This window comes from Hemitrygon akajei, chromosome 1, assembly GCF_048418815.1.
Source record: "Hemitrygon akajei chromosome 1, sHemAka1.3, whole genome shotgun sequence".
In the NCBI taxonomy this organism is placed as follows: Eukaryota; Metazoa; Chordata; class Chondrichthyes; order Myliobatiformes; family Dasyatidae; genus Hemitrygon; species Hemitrygon akajei.
The window spans coordinates 140,324,744-140,352,437 of NC_133124.1; the positions used below are offsets into that span (position 1 = coordinate 140,324,744).

At 43.3% G+C, this 27,694-nt stretch overlaps 1 protein-coding gene across 1 annotated transcript in view; it reads right to left on the minus strand.

Moving 5' to 3' along the window:
- Window positions 1-27,694, minus strand: part of pde1ca (phosphodiesterase 1C, calmodulin-dependent a) — a 319,562-nt gene that overhangs the window by 75,822 nt on the left and 216,046 nt on the right. The window contains exons 11-12 of the mRNA XM_073052530.1: window positions 23,909-24,029; window positions 20,450-20,531 (exon numbers count right to left, since the gene is read on the minus strand). Of these exons, the coding sequence (XP_072908631.1) occupies window positions 20,450-20,531; window positions 23,909-24,029 (203 nt within the window). The remainder of the gene's footprint in view (window positions 1-20,449; window positions 20,532-23,908; window positions 24,030-27,694) is intronic.

Sequence of the window (27,694 nt, forward strand, 5' to 3'; positions counted from 1 at the left end):
ACACTCAGGTTGGAGGAACAACACCTTATATTCCGTCTGGGTAGCCTCCAACCTGATGGCATGAACACTGATTTCTCTAACTTCCGTTAATGCCCCTCCTCCCCTTCTTACCCCATTCCTGATTTATTTATTATTCTCTCCTCCCCCCTCCTTTTTCTCTCTCTGCCCCTCTCACAATCACTCCTTGCCTGCTCTCCATCTCCCTCTGGTGCTCCCCTCCCACTTTCTTTCTCCCTAGGCCTCCCGTCCTGTGATCCTTTCCCTTCTCCAGCTGTGTATCCCTTTTGCCAATCACCTTTCCAGCTCTTAGCTTCATCCCACCCCCTCCCGTCTTCTCCTATCATTTCGCATTTCCCCCTCCCCCCACTACTTTCAAATCTCTTACTATCTGTTCTTTCAGTTAGTCCTGACGAAGGGTCTCAGCCCGAAACGTCAACTGTACTTCTTCCTATAAATGCTGCCCGACCTGCTGTGTTCCACCAGCATTGTGTGTGTGTTGCTTGAATATCCAGCATCTGCAGATTTCCTCGTGTTCACGTTTATTATCACCAGCATGTGTCATGAAATGTGTAAACTGAGCAGCAGTTCAATGCAATACATAATACAGAAGAAAATTAAATAAATAGATAAATTATAGTATATGTGTATTGAATAGATTAAAAATAATGAAAAACAGAAATAATATATATTAAAAAAGTGAGGTAGTGTTCACGGGTTCAATGTCCATTTAGGAATAGAATGGCAGAAGGGAAGAAGCTGTTCCTGAATCGCTGAGTGTTACGGATGTCACCAATGTTTTTTGCATAAAGAGAATTTTCCTTTGTGAAATTCACACAAGAACACCATTGTGTAAAGTAGTGCTGAAACTGACTTTGATAATTTCATGGTGGCTTTCGTCACTGTCCAAACCTGCAAGCACTCAGGCACACCAGGTGTAATCCTGAAAGCCGGTACCTAAAGGACCAGCCTTTACTACTTGGGCAGCGTAGTGGCACAGCTGTCGAGCTACTGCCTCTTAGCGCTAAAGTCCAGAGTTCAATCCTCACCCCAGGTGTGTCTCTGTATAATCTGCACATTCTTCCCAGGTGCTCTGAGTTTCCTCCCACATTGCAGAGATGTGCAGGTCAACTAGCACTGCAATTTCCCCCATAACATACAGGTGAGTGATATAATCCACAGGGAAGTGATGAGTGTGAAAAGAATAAAAGAACAGAATTAATGTAGATGGCTCACCCTCAGCAGGCCTGTTTCTCTGCTGTATATCTCAATACCTCAATGTAATCAACGCTCTTTCAATGGGAGTAGGGAGATACATCTCTACCAAAGGAGGGGTAAGGTCTGCTAGCCTGCAGGTCACCCTTGGGCAAGTTTTAGCACCTGCTTAGCCTCCCAATCAGGGTCGGGTGAAGCCACGGGAGTAGGAAATGGATGGTCGTTTGAGCAACTAGTGGACATCACAACTCCTGGTTACACGACTAATGACACCATGCAAACAATCTCTGAACAGTACTGATAATGGCTGGGGTCACCCATCTTGTAGAGCCACTGGCCAGAAGGAGGTAATGGCAAACCACTTCTGTAGAAAAATTTGCCAAGAACAATCATGGTCATGGGAAGACCATAATTACCTATACCATGCAACACAGCACATAACGAACAATAGCTTTCAACTACTGAATGATGTTTCTACTGAATGAGTGTACGCTCCAATGAATAAAGGGGTGTTGGGGATGGTATATAACCATATAACCATATAACAATCACAGCACGGAAACAGGCCATTCCGGCCCTCCTAGTCCGTGCCGAACTCTTAATCTCACCTAGTCCCACCTACCCGCACTCAGCCCATAACCCTCCACTCCTTTCCTATCCATATACCTATCCAATTTTACCTTAAATGACACAACTGAACTGGCCTCTACTACTTCTACAGGAAGCTCATTCCACACAGCTATCACTCTCTGAGTAAAGAAATACCCCCTCGTGTTTCCCTTAAACTTTTGCCCCCTAACTCTCAAATCATGTCCTCTCGTTTGAATCTCCCCTACTCTCAATGGAAACAGCCTATTCACGTCAACTCTATCTATCCCTCTCAACATTTTAAATACCTCGATCAAATCCCCCCTCAACCTTCTACGCTCCAATGAATAGAGACCTAACTTGTTCAACCTTTCTCTGTAACTTAAGTGCTGAAACCCAGGTAACATCCTAGTAAATCATCTCTGCACTCTCTCTAATTTATTGATATCTTTCCTATAATTCGGTGACCAGAACTGTACACAATATTCCAAATTTGGCCTTACCAATGCCTTGTACAATTTTAACATTACATCCCAACTTCTGTACTCAATGCTCTGATTTATAAAGGCCAGCGTTCCAAAAGCCTTCTTCACCACCCTATCTACATGAGACTCCACCTTCAGGGAACTATGCACTGTTATTCCTAGATCTCTCTGTTCCACTGCATTCCTCAATGCCCTACCATTTACCCTGTATGTTCTATTTGGATTATTCCTGCCAAAATGTAGAACCTCACACTTCTCAGCATTAAACTCCATCTGCCAACGTTCAGCCCATTCTTCTAACCGGCATAAATCTCCCTGCAAGCTTTGAAAACCCACCTCATTATCCACAACACCTCCTACCTTAGTATCATCAGCATACTTACTAATCCAATTTACCACCCCATCATCCAGATCATTTATGTATATTACAAACAACATTGGGCCCAAAACAGATCCCTGAGGCACCCCGCTAGTCACCGGCCTCCATCCCGATAAACAATTATCCACCACTACTCTCTGGCATCTCCCATCTAGCCACTGTTGAATCCATTTTATTACTCCAGCATTAATACCTAACGACTGAACCTTCTTAACTAACCTTCCATGTGGAACTTTGTCAAAGGCCTTGCTGAAGTCCATATAGACTACATCCACTGCCTTACCCTCGTCAACATTCCTCGTAACTACTTCAAAAAATTCAATAAGGTTTGTCAAACATGACCTTCCACGCACAAATCCATGCTGGCTACTCCTAATCAGATCCTGTCTATCCAGATAATTATAAATACTATCTCTAAGAATACTTTCCATTAATTTACCCACCACTGATGTCAAACTGACAGGTCTATAATTGCCAGGCTTACTTCTAGAACCCTTTTTAAACAACGGAACCACATGAGCAATACGCCAATCCTCCGGCACAATCCCCGTTTCTAATGACATCTGAAAGATCTCCGTCAGAGCTCCTGCTATCTCTACACAAACTTCCCTCAAGGTCCTGGGGAATATCCGGTCAGGACCCGGAGATTTATCCACTTTTAAATTTCTTAAAAGCGCCAGTACTTCCACCTCTTTAATTGTCATAGGTTCCATAACTTCCTTACTTGTTTCCCACACCTTACACCATTCAATATCCTTCTCCTTAGTGAATACCGAAGAGAAGAAATCGTTCAAAATCTCTCCCATCTCCCTCGGCTCCACACATAGCTGACCACCCTGATTCTCTAAGGGACCAATTTTATCCCTCACTATCCTCTTGCTTTTAATATAACTGTAGAAGCCTTTCGGATTTACTTCCACCTTATTTGCCAAACCAAACTCGTAACTTCTTTTAGCTTTTCTAATCTCTTTCTTAAGTTTCCTTTTACATTCTTTATATTCCTCGAGCAATTCCTTTACTCCATGCTGCCTATATCTATTGTAGACATCCTTCTTTTTTCGAACCAAGTTTCTAATATCCCTTGAAAACCATGGCGCTTTCAAACCTTTAACCTTTCCTTTCAACCGAACAGGAACATAAAGATTCTGTACCCTCATAATTTCACCCTTAAATGTCCTCCATTTCTCTATTACATCCTTCCCATAAAACAACTTGACCCATTCCACTCTCTCTAAATCCCTGCGCATCTCCTCAAAGTTAGCCTTTCTCCAATCAAAAATCTCAACTCTAGGTCCAGTCCTGTCCTTCTCCATAATTATATTGAAGCTAATGCTATTGTGATCACTGGACCCGAAGTGCTCCCCAACACATACATCTGTCAGCTGACCTATCGCATTCCCTAACAGGAGATCCAACACTGCCCCATCTCTAGTCGGTACTTCTATGTATTGTTGCAAAAAGCTATCCTGCACACATTTCACAAACTCTAAACCATCCAGCCCTTTTACAGAATGAGCTTCCCAATCTATGTGTGGAAAATTAAAATCTCCCACAATCACCACCTTGTGTTTACTACAAATATCTGCTATCTCCTTACACATTTGCTCTTCCAACTCACGCTCCCCATTAGGTGGCCTATAATACACTCCTATCAGTGTTACTGCACCTTTCCCATTCCTCAATTCCACCCAAATAGCCTCCCTAGAGGAGCTCTGTAATCTATCCTTCCAAAGCACCGCCATAAGATTTTCTCGGACAAGCAATGCAACACCTCCTCCTCTGGCCCCTCCTACTCTATCACACCTGAAGCAACTAAATCCAGGAATATTTAGTTGCCAATCACACCCTTCCTGCAACCATGTTTCACTAATAGCTACAACATCATAATTCCAGGTATCAATCCACACTTTAAGCTCATCCACCTTTCTTACAATGCTCCTAGCATTAAAATAGATACATTTAAGATACTCTCCACCTCCTCCTCTCTTTTCATCCCTAGCAATGCATTTAAATTTATTATCCTTTTCTTTCTTCTCCCCTACAACTTCGGGCTGAGCGCATCCCTCCTCCATCACCTGCCTGTCCTCCCTCACACACGGTCTACTTACTTGCTCTACTGGTGAACTAACCTCCTCTCCCATAGTTTCCTCAAATTGATTTCCGCCCCCCCATCTTACTAGTTTAAAGTCTGCCCCGTAGCCCTAGCAAACCTCCCCGCTAGGATATTGGTCCCCCCAGGATTCAAGTGTAACCCGTCCTTCTTGAACAGGTCACGCCTGCCCCAGAAGAGGTCCCAATGATCCAGAAACTTGAATCCCTGCCCCCTGCTCCAATCCCTCAGCCACGCATTCATCCTCCACCTAATTCCATTCCTACTCTCACTGTCGCGTGGCACAGGCAGTAATCCCGAGATTACTACCTTTGCGGTCCTTCTTCTTAACTGCCTTCCTAACTCCCTATACTCTCGTTTCAGGACCTCTTCCCCTTTCCTACCTATGTCATTGGTACCTACATGTACCACGACCTCTGGCTCCTCACCCTCCCACTTCAGGATATCTTGGACGCGATCAGAAACGTCCCGGACCCTGGCACCAGGGAGGCAAACTACCATCCGGGACTCCCGATCACCTCCACAGAACCGCCTGTCTGAACCCCTGACTATCGAGTCCCCTATTACTATGGTCCTCTTTCTTCTATCCCTACCCTTCTGAGCTACAGGGCCGTCCTCTGTGCCGGAGGCCTGGCCACTGTCACTTCCTCCAGGTAGGCTGTCCCCCCCAACAGTACTCAAACATGAGTACTTATTGTCAAGGGGTACAGCCACTGGGGTACTCTCTAGTACCTGCCCCTTCCCCTTCCTGACCGTGACCCACCTATCTGCCTCCCGTGGCCCCGGAGTGACCACCTGCCTGTAACTCCTCTCTATCACCTCCTCACTCTCCCTGACCAGGCGAAGGTCATCGAGCTGCAGCTCCAGTTCCCTAATTCGGTCCCTCAGGACCTGCAGTTCGGCGCACCTGGCGCAGATGTGGACGTCCGGGAGGCTCGGAGACTCCAGGATCTCCCACATCCGACACCGAGAACAACAAGCTGCCCTCACACTCATACTTCCCGAATAACTGAAAATAACAAGAACTAAAAGATAAGCCTACTGTGCCCTCTTCCGCCTAAGCCCTCTGAGCCCAAGCCCTACACTCTGCTCCCGGCTCACTCCGCTGCCCGCAAACGAAGCTGCCCGCTGCTTAAGGCTGCGTTCTTTTTATATCTTCCCTCCTTCCCAGGCCTCCTTCACGCGCCTGCGCAGTCCCGCCTCTCAGAACTCCGATCTGAGAAGCAATTTGAAAATGGCCGCCGCCGCACTTCTTCTCAAAGCCTCGCTGTCCTCTTCCAAAAGAGAACTGCCTCACTCCTTCTCTCCTTTTTATATCTTCCCTCCTTCCCAGGCCTCCTTCACGCGCCTGCGCAGTCCCGCCTCTCAGAACTCCGATCTGAGAAGCAATTTGAAAATGGCCGCCGCCGCACTTCTTCTCAAAGCCTCGCTGTCCTCTTCCAATGGGAAATCAGACAGGGCTGGACATGATGATGAAGAACAGTATCTAGGAGAATTGTTCTTTGTGCATGAACTTGATATCTTCTAGCATTGTGTGTAGGGACTGTTTGAATTTGCAATTGGGCAAACATTGTGAATGTTGTTGCGGAGACAATGGAATACTTCACAGGGAAATCTGACAAAGCCATTCGTGGCACCTTTCAGTTGAAGTCTGAGCTGTTACATAGGACTTCAAGAAAGTGTTAGTATGACACAAAGTGATTTTTTTCCCACCAATTTAAATGGAAAAACCCTATTTCTAATATTTAGAAGACAATTCAAATATTTCTGTCACGTCCAAGAGCTTGAAAACAAAAAACTCCTAAAACCATCAAATATATTTTAAAGAGCTCCAAATACTTTAAAATACATTTAAGCATCTCAAATTCTAAATTAACAAGCCATTAAAGATGTTGATAAAAGTTCTTGGAAAATTTTAATGAGCACTTTTAAATAACCTACTTGAACAATTTACTAAATGACCAAACCTTCACCTGACATTTTTAAATGCCAATTCCCTTCCATTCAGATCATTAAGAGAACACACTGAGCCACCTCAAACCTGGCATAAAATTATGTGGTAGGTTCTTAAAATAAAATTTGAGTAACTAATTGAAAGTTCAAAGTAAATTTATTATCAAAGTACGTATATGTCACCAATTTTTGGCAGGCATTCATGATAGTACAAAGAAATACAATAGAATCAATGAAAGGCTACACACAAAGACTGACAAATAACCAATGTGCAAAAGAAGATAGCCTGTGCAAATACAAAACACAAATAATAATAATAGTCCAAGTTGCTACTCTCTAAGCAAACTCTATGATGAGTCTATAGAGTTTCTAAATGCACCCTGTTGGGTCATGGTGAATTGCTGTTAGCAAAGTTAGTGTTTCTGTAACCGTACACACCTGCATGAAAGTCTACAAACCTGCATGAGCATCATTACTCTGCATAATCCAGGGTGATATATTTTTTCCAATGAGAAACATCAAATAATTAATTCACTAGACAATTATAATTAATCAGATGATCTCAGTTAATTGTTGCCTGGATTATAGACACAAGCCCAGTGATTAAATGGCAATAACACAATGTGATACCTCAATTCGTGTGATTAATTCTCAGTCTTTTTACTTATCCACATGTTAGTGAATGATAGGACTATTAGAAGCTTCTGCAGCAGTCTCAAAACCTCCTAAAGTCTTTTTTTATGATTACCGGAGGAAGTGATTCCATTTTCTCGGCAATTACACACTTAATTTGATAAAGCAGTGAAATATTCTGTACCGTTCTCTAGTGTTGGATTAGAAACAGCTTGCGCATTAGTAGCAGGAAGCAAACAACTAACTAGTAGCATTGCTAAGTGTCCAAATTGGTCAGCAAGCTGTTCCCCTATTTCGCAGACCTTTGGAAACTTTGCTGTTGTCAGACTGGTGGGACCCACCAAATAAAACTGTGTTCTGGTATGCACTGCAACACACACAAAATGCTGGAGGAACTCAGCTGGTCAGGCAGCATCTAAAACAAATGAATAAACAGTCAGCACTCTGGGCCATGACCCTTCTTCAGAACTGCAAAGGAAGAGGGGAAGACACCAGAATAAAAAAAGGAGGGGAAGCAGAAGGAGGCTAGCTGGAAGGTGATAGGTGAAGACATCTGGGTGTGAATGGTCAAGCACTGGAGAAGAAGGAATCTGATACGAGAGGAGAGTGGGCCATGGGTAAGAGGAAATCAATATTCATGCAATCAGGTTAGAGGCTACCCAGACAAAATATGAGGTATTGTTCCTTCACCCTGAGGGTGGCCTCATCTTGTGACAAGAGGAGGCCAGAGACCCACATGTTGGAACAGGAATGGGAATCGGAATTAAAATGTTTGGCCACTGGAAAGTTCTGCTTGAGGGGAATGGAGTGGTGGTGCTCAGTGAAGCAATAATGGTTTGCATTAATGGTCTGTGTGTATGTTTGAATTAGGGAGCATAGAATAAGAGAGTTTTATTGGAAGCCAGCTGTTAGATTGGATCTCAGGCAACACCAACTGGCTTTGACTTACTTGGTTTATGTCTTTTTAAGCACCAGTGTAACATATACTGCCCTTCATCCTGTATTCAGGGATGTTGACTAGAGCTTTGCCTTGCTTCCTTTAACAGCCTGGGATGTACTTCATCTGGTTCTGGTAATTTATCATTTTCAAATATGCTAACACCCTTAATATTTTTTTCTTTTTTGATATACTCATCCAATATATTGCATGCTAACTCAACACTCTCATTGTATTCCACACCATTTCTCCACACTGCCTCCCCATCTCATTCAACATGTGCAATTTTTTTCACCCCTAATATTTTTTCTTCTTAATCTTTGCGTGTGATACACCATCAATAACTCTTGGAGACGTGAGGCGAGATATAGGCTTTTATTGGCTGGAAGAAAGAACAAGCAGCAATTGACCACCACACTGCATCCTGGAGACTGAGACAGGGGCAGTGTCTCCAATCGCCTTTATACCGGGGTCCGTGGGAGGATCCACGGTCAGTGGGAGGAGCCACAGGAGCAGTCAGCATGTATCCAGACAGGTATATGTAGTTCACCACATTGTGGTTATAATCTATACTCTAACTTGCTTTGATTTTTCACGGCCTTTCTCCTCTCCTAATTTCACTTTTACTTACATGCCTGCTTTTTAACAATTTTTCCCACATTGCTGTATAGCAATTCCTCAGTTCTGGAACATTCAAGTTTCAATTACTCACTCTAATGCTGCTAAATCTTTTCATGCTAGTTTTCAGTTCATGAAGTTACTGTTTCCTATTAGGAATGGTACATCACTTACTGTAGAGAATTACACTGTTTAAACATGCCCATTATACAATTTGCCAAATGATTTTGACTTACAATATTTCACCTAATGCAATGTTTTCTAGGACTCTAACCTTTTACTAAATCAAGGAATGGGCCATTAAGTTCACTGTAAATAAATCTCTCTCTCTTCCCTTTGTCTGGGTGAGGACATGATGAAAGTCTGAGGAACACTTCAATTCGCAGATAAGGGATCTTGACTACATGTCATACAATGTCAAACGTAATATAAGTACTGCTGGAAGAAGATGGCACCAGCGAACGATACGACCAAGGGCAATATCCTTCAGATGGTTCACAAAACTACTTCCATTTCTTTTACATCATCTTTTTCTTTCAAATTTGGCTCTGCTACTGTTGGAGACCGATCTACAGTTTGATGGTGTGTTTTTGTGCCTGTTGAGTGATCTGGCACTTGGCTGTCTCCAAGGGATTTCTGTGAAGTGCGCGGCCTCAAGGGGCACAAGCTCATGATCGACTCCATTTCTTGCCAAAGTTGCCTATTAAAGTGCCGAGAAAGATTGAAGATTGACATCAGCAGGGTGAGCATGGAAGGAGAGCAGGTGTTCAACACCGTCTACCAGCTTCTTGCTTGCTGCTGCCGGAGTGAGTTGTCTGCATGTGACGGTCTCCCTCTCCCTCTCTCCCCTCCTCACTCGCTGTTCCCAGAGGAAGGTCCCTGCATTCAAATGGTCTCTCTCTCCCATGATGCTGTTGGAGAATGGTACCAGAGTTCTGGAACTTGGGCAAGATTTAATCGACGTGGTTCGTGGATTGACTTTGTAGTTCATGTTATGATGTGTTTCTGGTTTCTGATCATTCCTTTACTCGTTGCTATTTTGGGCAACTTTGAATCAGGGTAGCTGCAAATAATGAACACTGAGGTGAACTGAACATGCCTGGACTCTCTCTTTGATTTTGTGTTTTAAATTCTGAGCTTTTCGCTCTTTTGTTGTCATTTGCATGTTTTTTTTGGCTCGGGCGCTGTTTGATGTTTTTTCTTTGAACAGGTTCCATGTTTTTACTTTGTTTCATGGTTGTTGTGGAGAAGATGAATCTCAGGGTTGTATACTGCATACATACTTTGATAATAAACGTACTTGGAATCTTTGCAGCTCCAGCACTGTGATTTCAATCCAGACCTCCGGTGCTATTTGAGTAGAGTTCAGAATCAGGTTTATTGTCACTGGTATATGAGGTGAAATTTGTTGTTTTGTGGCAGCAGTACACTACATACAAAATAACTATATGTCATAGTAAGAAATATATTAAAAGTAAATGAGTAGTGCAGAAAGAGAGCAAAATAGTGAGGCTGAGTGTTCATGGACCATTCAGAAATCTGATGATGGGGAGAAAGAAGCTGTTCCTAAAGCAATGAGTGTGCATCTTTAGACTCCTCTACCTCTGCCTCGATGGTGGTAATAACACAATGGCATGTCCTGGATGGTGAGGCTCCTTAATGGTGGATGGCTCCTTCTTGAAGATGCCATCGATAGCGGATATGGCCACTAACCAGCTGGTCTGCTGTGTTCCTCCATGATTGCAGATGTTTCCTCCAGGTTCTCCAGTTTCCTCTCACATCCCAAATGCCAGTGGGTTTGTAGGTTAATTAACCACTGTACATTGTCCATAGTGAATCTGGTGAGGAATTGGTAGGAATATGAGGAAAATGGGATTAGTGTAAAGTGGGTGCATTTGGCACAGATCAGTGTGGCAAACGGATTGGTTCTATACTCTGAATCTATGGAGCTTGCAGAGTGATAGTCTGAGAGATAAGACTACTAACTGCAGTGGCTTTTCACTCCACGAATGCACAAAGACTCCAAGTAGCCTTCATCTGTATTTCAAAGAGGCAGATGCTGTTCCACGTGTCTTTACATATGCCATTCTACCAGAAAGTGCCAATGGCAGCTAGCACAGGCTACATGTATACCAGCAGGGAAATACACTTGGCTGCAGAAAAGTTCTTGTGAGAAGTTAGAGATGGACTGCCTAATGTTCCTTGACATCCCGCACTTGCTGTCATCTAGACAGGACCTTACGCCAATCATTTTCATGTGGCTCACATCAATCTCCCCAGTTTTCTTTGTATCCTTCCCCAATCCTCTGACCAGAAGTGATCTACAGTACAAACCTAACTTCTGGAAGGCTAGCACATGGCTTTCCAATCTTTCTAGCCTCCTTGCCGTCTGTAGATTTGGGTGTCTCTTCAACTGAAACTCAAGCTTCAAATGTGGCCTCCTGAATCCTTGTGGTACCAACAGCTGAGTTTGTGCTGACTGTTGTCAGACACAAGGAGTCACTGTGTTTCACCTCCTTTGACAAGAATCTCCTGCTTGGTGAGGGAGTGGAGGTTGGTAATAGATAGAACCAGGAATTGTGAAATGATGTGCTTCGGAAGTCTGTGGAGGACATGTGGATATTCTCCAGCAGAACATTCATTGCAGTGGGCAAGGGGGCAAGTTAAAGGACCAGTAGATACTATGCCCATGACATTCTCTATTGCAACAGGGGTTATAACCACTGTCACCCCAGCATCAGTAGGCTCTAATCCCTGCTGCAACTCAGGATATCACTGTCATAAGGGCTAGGCGGTATGGGTGACTGTCACAATTCAATTGTGACGGACTGTGTTATATGTGTATGCTTTCAATTCTATGAATTGATCAGGAGCTCTAACCCAGTTAGGAGAGTGAAGAAATGGCTTTCGCAGTGGCATTGATGTTCGTGCACATGGGGTGAGAATCTAGGTGGCAGCTTAAAGTCTGTGTTTGTGAACTACAGTTCTAAACACCGGAGTGAAGCTATGGAATTTAATCCTGCATTGGTCTCAGCTTTGTGGCAAACCAGACTGGGTAGTTTCATGTTTTACCACTCTGCTGCCAATGCCTCCACCTTGGTTCAGGGTTCCTGTTGATGAGACAATGTCTCCTCCTCTCTATCTCAATCACAAAAGTGTAAAGGTCCATGTCCATAATCAAGGATAGCGTGTGGATTTTACATTCCCTTTCTTGAACTGCTTCCCTCACAGCCAATTCAACTGAGGCCCCACCAATGCACTCGGTAATTCTGTAGGCTGATTGAGATATACACTTTAAGGGCTTCAGCTCAGATAGACAGTGTGTTAATGGAGGAATGCTGGAGGTTTGCTGCAGTGTGCCGCCAGACATCATTAAAAGGGAAAGGTACATTTGGGCACAAATTCTACACACAGAGAGTTTTTAAATGCTGTGGTCCCATTTCACATCCAATGTGCTGTATAGCATGAACTGGTGCAGTCTCTCACTCCTATTTAGGTTCATCCACTTTCTCATGATATTTAGGGAAAGGTTCAATAGGTGAGGACTTCATTCCCCGGAGCATATGAAAATGAGCTGAGATTTGATAGAGGTATGCAAACTTATGAGAGTAAATGCAAGCAGGCTTTTTTCACTGAGGTTGAGGGAGGATAGAGCTAGAGGTCATAGGTTAAGGGTGAAAGGTGAAATGTTAAAGGGGAGCCTGTGGGGAAACTTCTACACACAGAGAGTGGTGCACTTACAGGAGGAGCTGCCTGCAGAAGGGGAGGATGTGGGACCAATTGCGACATTTAAGAAGTTTGGTTAAGTACATGGATGGGAGGATATGGAGGGCTATTGTCCAGGTGCAGGTAACAGGGACTAGGCAGAGTAACAGTTCCACACAGACTAGATGGGCTGAAGGACCTGTTTCAGTGCTATGACTATATGAGAGCCAAACAGCAAATTCTGGAATCTGGAGCAACAAACAATCTACTGAAGGAACTCAGTTTTCTGAGCAGTATCTGTAGTAGGAAAGTATTTCACCCACTGGTACTCCCCTCCCCCATCGAGTTTTGATTCCATCTACCATTCAAGACTCCCATTATCTCCTTCCTTACTTATCAGATTCTAGCAACGGCAGTTCTTTCATGATCCTGTTTATCACTCTCCCAGCTGTCTTCACCTTCATGTCCCTCCCTCTAGCGACCCCACATGTCTCTTTTTATTGTCTGCCTCTATTATCATCTGTTCTCACTTACCCTTCCACCACATTGTCATTGTTCAATCTGCCCACCATCTTCCACCCCTCCTCAGTTCACCAAACACCTCTGATGCCATCTGCTATGAATGATCAGTCTCTCTCTCTCTCTCTCTCTCTCTCTCTCTCTCTCGGTCTTGGCTCCCAGATGAAGATGCCTACATTCTCACTCTCTCTCGCTCTCACACTCACTCACTGCCACTCGTTGTTGCTGGAGTCTTGAGTCTCAGGCAAAGTTTAATCAATGCAGTTTGTGTATTCGACTCTGCAGTTTATGTTATGCTCTTTTATTTATGGTTGCTCTTTTATTTTGTTGTTATTTTGTGTGACTTTGATCGGGGCAGACTGGCTCTGCGACCTGCAGTCAACCAGCACCACAGCACTAGATTGAACTGAACTGAGCTGAAACCGAACATTCCTGGGGTCCTTTGTTGACGTTGTGGTTTAATGTTTTATATTCTGTGTTCATCACTTGATTTTTTTTATCTTTTGCATGATTGGGGGTTTGATGATTTTGTTCTTCTTTGAACATGTTCCATGGTCTTTTTTGTTTCAGGTTCTCTGAGGGAAGACAAATCTCGCGCATGCATACTTTGATAATAAATGTACTTTGAATCTTTGAATTTTTTACCACCACACCCGTCTCCTCTTCATACTAATTAGCTCTCCTCTTCACTCTTGGGCCCCATGGAAGTCTTTCACTTAAAATGTCAACAATTCTTTCCCTCACGGATAGACTTAACCATATATAACCGTATAACAATTACAGCACGGAAACAGGCTCTTTTAGTCTGTGCTGAACACTTACTCTCACCTAGTCCCACCTACCTGCACTCAGCCCATAACCCTCCATTCCTTTCCTGTCCATATACCTATCCAATTTTACTTTAAATGACAATATTGAACCTGCCTCTACCACTTCTACTGGAAGCTCGTTCCATACAGCAACCACTCTCTGAGTAAAGAAGTTCCCCTCGTGTTACCCCTAAACTTTTGCCCCCTAACTCTCAACTCATGTCCTCTTGTTTGAATCTCCCCTACTCTCAATGGAAAAAGCCTATCCATCTCAACTCTATCTATCCCCCTCATAATTTGAAATACCTCTATCAAGTTCCCGCTCAACCTTCTACACTCCAAATAAAGACATAACTTGTACAACCTTTCTCTGTAACTTAGGTGCTGAAACCCAGGTAACATTCTAGTAAATCTCCTCTCTACTCTCTCTAACTTGTTGACATCTTTCCTATAATTCGGTGACCAGAACTGTACACAATACTCCAAATTTGGCCTTACCAATGCCTTGTACAATTTTAACAGTACATCCCAACTCCTATACTCAATACTCTGATTTATGCAGGCCAGCAAACCAAAAGCTTTCTTCACCACTCTATCCACATGAGATTCCACCTTCAGGGAACTATGCACCATTATTCCTAGATCACTCTGTTCAACTGCATTTTTCAATGCCCTACCATCTACCATGTATGTCCTATTTTGATTAGTCTTACCAAAATGTAGCACCTCACACTTACCAGCGTTAAACTCCATCTGCCATCTTTCAGCCCACTCTTCTAACTAGCCTAAATCTCTCTGCAAGCTTTGAAAACCTACTTCATTATCCACAACGCCACCTATCTTAGTATCATCTGCATACTTACTAATCCAATTTACCACCCCATCATCCAGATCATTAATGTATATGACAAACAACATTGGACCCAGTACAGATCCCTGAGGCACACCACTAGTCACCAGCCTCCAACCTGACAAACAGTTATCCACCACTACTCTCTGGCATCTCCCATCCAGCCACTGTTGAATCCAGTTTACTACTTCAATATTAATACCTAACAATTGAACCTTCCTAACTAACCTTCCGCGTGGAGGCCTTACTGAAGTCCATATAGACAACATCCACTGCTTTACTCTCGTCAAAATTCCTATCCTAATCAGACTCTGTCTATCCAGATAATTATATATACTATCTCTAAGAATACTTTCCATTAAGTTACCCACTGACGTCAAACTTACAGGCCTACGAGTCAGCTTGCAGAGAGGTGGTGCAGCAGCTAACGGACTGGTGCAGAGCCAACAACCTGTCTTTTAATGTGAACAAAACAAAAGAGATGGTTGTTGAATTCAGGAGGGCATGGAGCAACCACTCCCTGTTGAACATCGACGGCTCCTCGGTAGAAATCGTAAAGAGCACCAAATTTCTTGGTGTTCACCTGACGGAGAATCTCACCTAGTCCCTCAACACCAGCTCCATAGCAAAAAAAGCCTAGTAGCGTCTCTACTTTTTGCGAAGGCTGAGGAAAGTCCATCTCTCACCCCCCCCCCCCCATCCTCATCACATTCTACAGGGGTTGTTTGAGAGCATCCTGAGCAGCTACATCACTGCCTGGTTTGGAAATTGCACCATCTCGGATCGCAAGACCCTGCAGCGGATACTGAGGGCAGCTGAGAAGATCACCGGGGTCTCTCTTCCCGCCATCACGGACATTTACACTACACGCTGCATCCACAAAGGATTATGAAGGACCCCATGCACCCATCGTACAATCTCTTCTCTCTCCTGCCATCTGGAAAAAGGCACCGAAGCATTTGGGCTCTCACGACCAGACTATGTAACAGTTTCTTCCCCCAAGCTATCAGACTCCTCAATACCTGAAGACTGGACTGACACCTTGCCCTATTGTACTGTTTATTATTTATTGTAATATCTGCACTGTTTTTGTGCACTTTATGCAGTCCAGTGTAGGTCTGTAGTCTAGTGTAGCTTTCTCTTTCTTTTATTACGTAGTTCAGTCTAGTTTTTGTACTGTGTCATGTAACACCATGGTCCTGAAAAACGTTGTCTCATTTTTAATATGCACTGTACCAGCAGTTATGGTTGAAATGACAATAAAAGTGACTTGACTTGACTATAATTGCTAGGTTTACTCTTAGAACCCTTTGTAAACAATGGAACAACATGAGCAATATGCCAATCCTTCGGCACCATCCCCGTTTCTAATGACATTTGAAATATTTCTGTCAGAGCCCCTGCTATTTCTACACCAACTTCCCTCAAGGTCCTAGGGAATATCCTGTCAGGATCCGGAGATTTATCCACTTTTATATTCCTTAAAAGCACGGTTACTTCCTCCTCTTTAATCATCATAGTTTCCATAACTTCCCTACTTGTTTCCCTTACCTTACACAATTCAATATCCTTCTCCTTAGTGAATACCGAAGAAAAGAAATTCTTCAAAATCTCCCCCATCTCTTTTGGCTCCACACATAGCTGTCCACTCTGATTCTCTAAGGGTTCAATTTTATCCCTCACTATCCTTTTGCTATTAATATAACTGTAGAAACCCTTTGGATTTATTTTCATTTTACTTGCCAAAGCAACCTCGTATCTTCTTTTAGCTTTTCTAATTTCTTTCTTAAGATTCTTCTTACATTCTTTATATTCCTCGAGCACCTCATTTAATCCATGCTGCCTATATTTATTGTAGATCTCTCTCTTTTTCCTAACCAAGTTTCCAATATCCCTTGGAAACCATGGCTCTCTCAAACTTTTAACCTTTCCTTTCAACCCAATAGGAACATAAAGATTCTGTACCCTCAAAATCTCACCTTTAAATGACCTCCATTTCTCTATTACATCCTTCTCATAAAACAAATTGTCCCAATCCACTCCTTCTAAATCCTTCCGCATCTCCTCAAAGTTAGCATTTCTCCAATCAAAAATCTCAACCCTGGGTCCAGTCCTATCCTTCTCCATAATTATATTGAAACTAATGGCATTGTGATCACTGGACCCGAAGTGCTCCCCAACACATACCTCCGTCACCTGACCTATCTCATTCCCTAACAGGAGATCCAACACTGCCTTTCTCTAGTTGGTACCTCTATGTATTGCTGCAAAAAACTATCCTGCACACATTTTACAAACTCCAAACCATCCAGCCCTTTTACAGTATGGGCTTCCCAGACTATGTCTGGAAAATTAAAATCTCCCACAATCACAAACCTGTGCTTACTACAAATATCTGCTATCTCCTTACAAATTTGCTCCTCCAATTCTCGCTCCCCATTAGGTGGTCAATAATACACCCCTATAAGTGTTACTATACCTTTCCCATTCCTCAATTCCACCCAAATAGTCTCCCTAGACGAGCCCTCTAATCTATCCTGCCAGAGCATCGCTGTAATATTTTCTCTGACAAGCAATGCAAAATCTCCCCCTCTTGGCCCTCCGATTCTATCACACCTGAAGCAACGAAATCCAGGAATATTTAGTTGCCAATCACACCCCTCCAATTGGAACTAGAAGTAAAACAATGTGAAGCCATGGACACACAGCACAAAAATCAGATTTCTTAACATACATTTTCAGGACCTAGAGGCCATTTGAACCCGCCTGCATGTGGCACTGGTAGCAATCCTGAGATTGCTATCCTGGAGGTCATGTCCTTTAACTTGGCGCCTAACTCCCTAAACTCACCTTTCAGGACCTGCTCACTCTTCCTACCCACGTCATTGGTCCCTACATGGACCACGACATCCGGCTGCTCACCCTCCCTCTTGAGAATACTGAGAACTCGATCCGAGATATCGCGAACCCTGGCACCAGGGAGGCAACAGACCATCCGGGATTCTCGATCTCTTCCACAGAACCTCTTACCTGTCCCCCTATCAAATCCCCTATCACTACTGCTCTCCTCTTTTCCCTCCTTCTCTCCTGAGCTGAGGGTCCAGTCTCGGCATTAGCTCTGTCTGCTAATTAGCTGCTGTATTTCTTTATGTAATTCCTCCAGCACATTGTTGTTCGAAGTCCCTGGAACTTCACATCCAACAACACCCGTTGGACCTTCACCAATAAGACCGCACCGGTATAACCAGAGACATTCCACCATTTGGAGGTGTCCATCAAATGGCCTCTAGGTCCTGAAAATGAATGTTAAGAAATCTGATTTTTGTGCTGTGTGTCCATGGCTTCATATTGTTTTACTTCTAGTTCCAATTGGAGGGCGGAAATTAATTTGGGTGTGTCATAATTGTCTACACACTGTAAAAGGGAAAGGTATATTTGGGCACTAATTATTTACACCGGGGAATGTGTAATAATGGTGGGGAATGGTTGCATCTAATGTAAAAATATCATTAGCTCTGTCTGCAGCTGCTGTATTTCTTTATGTAAGTGCCAGGAAGTTTGGGATTTTCACCAATACAGAATCGAAATCAGAATCGGGTTTATTATCACGGACATGTGTCGTGAAATCTGTAGTTCTGTGTCAGCAATAGATAAAATATATTATAAATCACAATAAGACACATTTATGTATATTTAAGAATCTGTTAGTGCAAAAAGAGAACAAAATTAGTGAAGTAGTGTTCACGGGTTCATGTGCCATTCAGAAATCTGATGGCAGTGGGAAGAAGCTGTTCCTAAAATGTTGAGTGTGTGTTTTAGAATGTGCAGTTGCAAATGCAGAAATACCATATCTCCTGACAAATGGATTCTTGAGAACTACATTCTAACATTAGGTTTGACATGGAATTCAGTAGGATTTGGTGGAGGTAGATTGTTAATGTGGTACTATTTCTATATATATAATTTCATTGGTTTTAATCTAAGGTTTTCTGTTTATTTCTATTTTTAAATCTTTTAAACTGTTCTTCGGATTTGTTCTAATTTGGATTATCATGAATGTTTAAGACCATAAGATATAGGAGCAGAATTAGGCCATTTGACCCACTGAGTCTGCTCCGTTTCTTCATCATGGCTGATCCAATTCCCTCTCAGCTCCAACCTCCTGCCTTCTCGCCATGTCCCTTCATGCCTTGATTAATTGAGAATCTATCAATTTCTGCCTTAAGTATACCCAATGACTTGGCCTTCACAGCGCTTGTGGCAGCAAATTCCACAGATTCACCGCTCTCTGGCTAAAGAAATTCCTCGTCATTCTAAATGGATGTTCTTCTGTTCTGAGGCCATGTCCTCTGGCTTTAGACTCTCCCACCAATCTCAGAAGCATTCACTGTGTTTGACAGCTGCTAATTCAAGGGGCGCAACGTACTATCAAAGTTTATAACAGATGTGTCTTGGTTGTGGATGGCTCTACTCGCTTCAACGTCCCACCCACATCAGAACTTGGAACATAGAACACAGGTACAGGAATACACCCTTTTGCCCACAACATTGAGGGTGAAAAATACCACTGTCTACTCTGTCTGTGCCTCTCATAATCTGATAAACTTCCATCAGGTTCCCACTCAGCCTCTGCTGTTCCAGAGAGAGAAAAAAACAAGTTTGTCCAACTTCTTATAGAAAATGTCCTCTAATCCAGCAGCATCCTGGTAATCCTCCCCCCAAACCCTCCATATATTGGAGATCTACTTATGTATAGAAAACCAAGCTGGCATGCAGAGCATTCTCACCAATGACCTGGACAACTTCAGTCAAACGGTTCCTACTAAGGTATGTGAATAAGCTAAGTTTAAATTTAGTCTGGAAAACAGTGGCAAGTGTATCACAGAAATACTTCTGAGTGGAACAATTTTGAGGCACTCTGTGAATCCTCATCCTCGAAATGAATGGGCAAAAGATATGCTCAGGATTTCCATAACATCCCTTCATTGCCAATTCTCAGCACTGGAAATAAATTGGATGATATTTACAAATGTGTGCCATTACCTCCACAGATCTTTTGTTCACTTGTCACAAAGCAATAGTTCTTACTTCTCGCCTTCACAAACGTACTCAACAGCAGTGAAGCAGATGAGAGATGATCCCACTGTGTTTACCAATGTAAAGAAAATATATGTTCCAAACAAATTATACAAAAATTCTAACAATGGCTGAATGAAATAGTAAGCATTATTTCTGTCCAGTAAAGTCTTAATACTGGTTAGCCACCACAAATGTACAAATTAAATCTGATTTTTGTGGATTTTTCCATTGCTGCTGTAGATACCTTTGAAACAACTAGTTTCACTTTTCAGGGTACTGTGAAGAGACTATGAGCTGTTTATAGGTCCATTCTCTAGTGCTGGGATACTTAAATCAACATACCAATTCCATATTCAGCTGTCGATTGTGCACCTGATCTTTGGAGACCACACAATCAATCATTTTGATACTGCATTGGTGGAGAGAGCAAATGTTAGCAGACTAAGTTATGTTATAAATTATTGGCAATATTTTAGACCTTGAAGAAGCTGCTCCATATATTGTAATTAGACAATAACTTGTTGGATGACCACTCTGCAATACGAAACCACAGATGAACTTGAAAGTCTTACCTATTTGGGACTGAGCCACCATGGTTGAATTACGATCACAGAGTGGAGAAAAGGGAAGTCCCAATTCAGCCTCTTTGTCACCCTGGGATATGACAAAAAAATACAATCAAGAAATGATGGTCTGTGATGTGAATGCAAAATTAAACTCTGGAATCACCCCTAGTCCAGAAATGTTGTTTATATTTTATTTTAGAAATACAACACAGCATCCGGCCCTTTCGGCCCAATGATCCTTTACTTCCCAGTTACATCCATGTGACTAACTAACCCCGAACCCGTACATCTTTGGAATATGGGAGGAAGCCAGAACTCCCATAGGAAACTCACCAGGTCATGGGGAGAACGGACAGCAGCGAGAAAGGAATCCAGGATGCTGGCATCGTGATAACATCACACTAACCACTACGCTACCATGCCATACAATTGCAAAGAGTTTCAACCTCTCATTTTTCAATTTCTATGGAAAAAAGTTTCGGTTCAAGAAAAGAATCAGGGAGTTATCATAGGAGTGTCTCTATGTGACGACTGCACCATTCTAAGGGAGATTGAGATGTGCGCAGTGCCATTCCATGAGAGCATTATATTCATGGTCTGCTGCTCTACCTGTGGTGTTTGATCATACATTCACTACCGGCAGCAGCACATGCTACCCACACAGCAGCAGACCAGACCTGACTCAAGTCACTGAGAACAAGCCCAGAACACTGTGTGTGCCGTGCAAAGTGGCAGCACGTTACAGTAGCTCCGTGGGTTTGTTTGTCGTAATGTTATATAGCATGTTCCTTTCGTTTATTTTTGTACTGGCTAGTAATACTACGAAATAACAATGGACATTAATCCATTTAAGAACACTTTCATCATCCTTCTGGATCTTGGGATACTTTATTCAAACATGTATTTTGACTACAATACTGGAAAGCTGGCTGTGTTATAGGAGTCAAACTGGACAAACTGGAGGCAAAAGACCCTGTGAAAAATCCTGGCAATTCTGGACAACATTTCTCACCCTCTGCATGCCACTTTGGCTGAATAGGGGAGCACTTTTAGTAACAGACTAAGGCAACTCTGCTGCTCCAAAGAGCATTATATGACAGACATCCCACGTGCAAAAACTCATTTCAAAGAGGTAGCACCATTAGTTTGCGGGAGACTACCGGAACTTTCAGGAGAGGTGGCATGTCTGATATGAGGTCATTCTTACCCTCAGCCACTAAGCTCTATAATGAATCAACCTGTAGCCCAGGAAGTGATGTTAGACTGTTTGAGATAAATGTTTTTTTTAATTCTTTCTTACTTCTCTTCTAATCTTTGTTTATCTGTGCACTTGTTATGTTCTGTGACACCGTAATTTCCTTTGGGATCAATAAAGTATCTATCTATCTCCCTAGACAGATAGGCTCACATTCATGGGCCCACAGGACTCCTATGCCACCACCAGCTGTTACTAGCACCTTCCCATGATTAACCTGCTAACTCAGTTATTAACACAGCACTTACCCCTCAAAGCTTATTGCTAGTTCAACTCACACCCTTAAATTTAACTAATTAAACTTCCACAGTCTCCAAAACGTATTTCTTGCTGAAATCCTGCTCCAGCTGCCAAAAGTCTCTCCAATCAGCTGACTTTGTCCATCGCCCATGATCTCACTAGCCCCTCAAGTTCCTGACCAATGTCCTGACTACCGTGCTCCTCGTCCATGACCACCTCTGCCACCAGTCAGAATCTGGGTCCATAACCTACATGCTTTTCTTTGTACACAAACCAAACAGGCCTGACACATGCCCCATGGTACCTTGGCCCTCGCGCTCTGCATCGTTTTGCAGAAGGGTTAACATTGACAGAACACACCATGCTGCACTATTTAAAGTACTGAGATGGCGTGCTGGCATAACACATGGAACTGCTGTTTCACATCACCAGAAAGACAGATTCAGTCCTGACCCCAGGTATGTCCGTGTGGAGTTTGCACATTGTCCCTCTGACTGTATGGAGGGAGTTCAACTGGCAGGAGTGTTCAAGGACACCTTCAGGCTCTCACTGCTGCAGTCGTAGGTTCCCACTAGCTTCAAAAGGGTGACAATTGTACCAATGCCCATAAAGGTCAGGCCTCAACTACTATTGCCCAGTGGTACTCACATCCACTGTGATGAAGTGCATTGAGAGGTTGCTCATGGTCAGAATTTAACTCCTGCCCACTGCAATTTGCCTATCGCCACAACAGGTCTAGAGTGGATGAAATTGCACTGCTCAGTACTGAGCCTCAGGTTACGTGGACAATAATTATACCTACGTCAGGCTGCTGTTTAATGACTACAGCGTTGATTACAGTCACACTTTCAGTACTAATCAACAAGCTCCAAAACCTGGGCTTCTGCAACTGATTACTTCCTCATCAGGAGACCACAGTCTATGTGAATCAGAAATAACACCCCCTCCTCGCAGACCATCAACTCTGGTGCACCTCAAGGTTGTGTGCTTAGCCCACTGCTCTATTCTCTCTGCACCCATGACTGTGTGACTAGGTACAGCTCAAAAGCAATTTATAAATCTGCCAGTGACACATTAGTTTCCAACAAGGGATCAGCAGTGGAAAGGATGAGCCGTTTCAAGTTCCTGGGTGTCCACATCTCTGAAGATCTATCCTGGGCCCAACATATTGATACAATTACAAAGAAGGCACAACAATGGCTATACTTCATTAGGAGTTTGAGGAGATTTGGTATGTTACCAATGACACTTGCAAATTTCTACAGATGTACTGTGGAAAGCATTCTATCTGGCTGTATCACTGACTGGTGTGGGGGTGGGGGGCACTGCACAGGATTGAAATAAGCTGCAGAAAGTTGTAAACTCAGCCAGCTCCTTAATGAGCACCTGCATTAAGGACTCCTTCAAAAGGTGATACTTCAAAAAGGTGGCATCCATTATTAAGGACCTCCATCACCCAGGAGATGCCCTCTTCTCATTGCCACCATCAAGGAGGAGAACCTGAAGACTCACACTCAATGCTTTAGGACCAGCTTCTTCCTCTCCACTATCATATTCCTGAATGGACAATGAATCCATGAGCACTACCTCAACATCTTTCCCTCTCTTTTTGCACAACTTACTTCATTTAATATTTACATATACTTCTTATAATTTAGTTTTTTATTATTATGTATTGCAATGTACTGCAAAACAACAATTTTCATGGCATATGTCAGTGATATTAAACCTGATTCTGGTTCAAGTACCAAAGATTTTCAAACCCTTTGTTCACCCTCTAACTACGCAGAGTATATATTTCACATGGGTCGTTTGGTACCAGAATCCCATATCAGAGCCATTAAATATGGCCACTATTTACGAACAATAATTGTCCTTTGAGGGATCTATTGCATTTGTCAAAATCACTCCCAAGGACATTAAAATCAAAGAATAATAGTTCATCAGAGTAACCTCAGCTCAATTAGTACCTGTCTGAAGAATTCCTCCAACAATGCCATTGTCCAGCGATAATGCATGTCCCAAGTTTTAGCAGGATGGCTAATGTCAGCTGTGTGCAGCAAAAGTGACAGGGCCTTCGGTTTATCAATCCTGCAAATCAACATGATGCCAAGAGTTATAGGCTGCCAAGTCACCAGACCAATTAAAGAATACAGGTTATGCAAATTTTGATGAATTTTAGATTGATGATGAGAACACAAGTCATGGATTCAATGAGTGGAAAATCAATCCAATTGTGGTCAAATATACAGAAATAAATAATAACATTAATCCATTGTCTGTATCTTCCCCGTTAATTATTTAAAAATTGCATGTTTCTTTGCATATAAAATGTTTCTTTTGCACTTTAGTCATAGTTATAATATCCCTGATTCAACTCTGATGGTGAATACAAGTAACCAAACATGTTATTTGAGTTGTGCTCATTCACTGTTAAAACAGCAAAAATCTGCAAGTAGACGATAACTTCCATCCTTCCACTCCAGCGTGTGATCTTGATCTTCAAGCAACCATGATCTCAGCTGATCAAAGGCTGAGTTGGTGGATTTCATCTTTAGTATCTGCTTTAGCTAAGAGGTTGCTCCTGAGATATGGGAAATGGCCTATGTTCTTCAAGGTTTTGCTGGAAACCTTTATTGTTGGGTGGCAGGTTGACAGATGACTCTGGTCTTGTGGGCACTGAATGTAAGGCCCATTTTTCTATAAGCTTTTGTGAAAATGTGGGGGACAGCATGAAAGTGAGCCTCTGTGTATATACTTTGGACATGTGGTCTGCAAATTGTAGCTCAACTTCTGAGGTTTAGGCTACCTTTGTTCAAGAGTCCAGTCACCACAGAGTGAATGTTGAATGTATGTTGGAGGAGAGATTACAGCAATAAAGATGAATTGAAAGGTTAAGTCACAACCTTGTTCGACACAGTCTTCACTGCGAATGATTCGATTGTAAGGCCAGATTTAAGGAAAATACAGAATGAATTAGACAGGGATCAGTCCAGCAGCCATTGGTTGTTGTCATGGTGCAGAATGCTGGAATCCAGGCTCTGTTCACACATTAGTGTTTATGTGATTAGGTGCTGCCTAGTACCTGCACTCTTGTTCATTCATGCGGCTTCAAGTATGGAAGCACATGCCACTCCTTCCTCCTGGCATTGCACCACCTTCCTGCACATGCGCCCACCTCTGCTAAGGTTGCCAACACCAGCATCTAGTCACATATCAATCCCTGGTTCCTCCTCCATACACTATATCTTTCCCGACCCCTAACTCTGAACGCACATCTAACCATATCCTCAACCTTTACCTCTGTCTGCACACTTAACCCCATCTCCAACCCCATTCTGATAACCCCCCACCACTACATTCTCAGTTCTGGCTGCACACCCTGATGCACCATCAATAACTCTCTCTGAGACGTGAAGGTGAGATATCAGCTTTTATTGACTGGGCTCAGGCCTCAATCGCCTTTATACCGGGGTCTGTGGGAGGAGCCACAGTCAGTGGAGGGACCACAGGAGCAGTCAGCAGGGGGTGTGTCCAGACAGGTATATGTAGTTCACCACGCACCCAAGGATATCAGCCACCCTTGCTGCACAGCTAATCATATTTCCCAGTTCCCAGCTCTGGCTGTTTGGTGGACTGTGTTCCTGGTCCCTGACTGCAGCTCTAATCACAAAACTAACCATTCCAGGGCCCAACTCCATTGTTGCATCAAACCGCATTCCTGCCCCTTGTTCCATCTGCACTCCTGTGCCCAGCTCCTCCCTTAGACCTAAATAACAAATGCAATGGCTACACTAGCAATGAGTGGAATAAAGTTTGCAAAGTAATTTTTTCTTCCTGTGTTAAATCTTGTAAGCTTAAAGCAGAAATCAATAATACTTGCAGAAAAAGAACCATCCAAGTCAATTTCACTTCCAAACCATTGATTCTTAGAAATGCAATTAATCATAGTAACTGGAAAAAGGCAGGGAAGTAAACTGCATTTCACACCAAAGAAGCTCCCCATGGGGTGTTGTACTGCTTGCATAGTCATTAGTAACACTGTGTGATTGCTGGTGCATGAAGATCACATGCACCATGTCACTCGAAGGATGGAACTGGCACTGCACTCTAGCTCCTTGACCTTTAGGAAGAAGCAATCGAAGAAGGCTCCAATGATGCCCTTCACTATGGAGACTCCTCTCGAATACCACAACAAGTGTTGATCTCCTTGCTTGTCATGACTTCCTCTTCCCAGAAATGAGGGGTGAGTGTGTAAATTCAGGGCTGAAGTGCCCCTCCACCAAGCTTTAGATCTTTAGTGAAGATACTGTCTACTGTTTGGGCATTGCTGCATTTTTTAAATTAGCATATGGCTTTCTCAGCAATGAAAGAAATCAAGACATCCTTGCCCCCAGGGGACCACTTCAGAAGGCTGTGTTACCATTGAGTCTACTAACCAACATGAGCATTAATTGAAGCAAAGGATATGGGACTATGGTTGAAAATAGAGCTTTGACCAGCATCAATCCAGACATTGGAAGTTTGGAGAGGAGGGGACTTCAATTAGGTCCACTGCCCGAGGATAAAAGGCAGCAGCAGGTCGTGGCTGCAAAATTGAGCTTTGACCAGCAACCAATTGGTGTCTGGGATTGATCAAATTAAAGGAAGGCAGGGGCAAGCGCAGAGGCCATCATCACAATGACCATCATCTGAGTGGACAGAGTCAGAGTGGTGATCTTGAGGCTTTAGCTCTTTGAGACTTCAGCAAAGAGAGGCTTCAGTTAGAGGAAGCAAATGGAAGAAAAGCTCAAGTTTTTTCCCTTCTCCTCTTTATATTTGCTCAGCAAGGACAGTAGAGATGCCAGGCAGGATAGTAAAATGCTCTTCTTACGGGATGTGGGAAGATAGGGAGACCTCCAACTGCAAGAAGTGCAGCCAGCTGCAGATTCCAACAATCTGCGTTAAGGAGTTGGAGCTGGAACTGGATGAACACTGGATCATTTGGGAGGCTGAGGGTGTGATGGACAGGACATATAGAGAGTAGTTACACCCACAGAGCAGGACACAGGAAATTGGGTGACAATCAGAAAGAGGAAAAGGGTTAAGGAGCCAGTGCAGAGTGACCCAGTGCATCCCCCTCAACAAAGCGGATATTAATTTGTATTCTGTTGGGGGGGTGGGGTATGACCTAACAGAGTAAAGTCACAATGGTCAGGTCTCTCACTGAGTCTGCCTCTGTGACTCAGAAGGGAAGGGGTGGGGGAGAGAAGAGACATGCTGTGGTGAGAGGGGATTCATTAGTTAGGGGAATGGACAGGAGGTTCTGTGGGTGAGATCAAGATTCCCGGATGGTATGTTGCCTCCTAGTTGCCAGGATTTCTCAGATTAAGTCCTCAGCATTCTTAAGTGGGAAGGTGAACACCCAGAAGTCATGGTCTGTGTAAGTACCAATGACATGGGTAGGATGAGTGCTGAGGTTCTAGTTGAGGAGTTCAGAGAGTTAGGTGCTAAGTTAAAAGGGCAGGACATCCAGGGTGGTGATCTCAGGATTGCTACCCATGTTGCATTCTGGAGAGGCCACAACTACACCAGAACCAGGGAAATTACGTGGCTAAGCAGTTGGTGTAGGAGGGAGGGTTTCAGATTTCTGGATCATTGGGCTCTCTTCCAGGGAAGGTGGGATCTGTACACAACTGTCAGTTTGCCAAGATTTGAATAGCTCAGACTCAGCAGAAAGCAACTGATTGGGCAATCGAGGTCAAGTGACCAAGCAG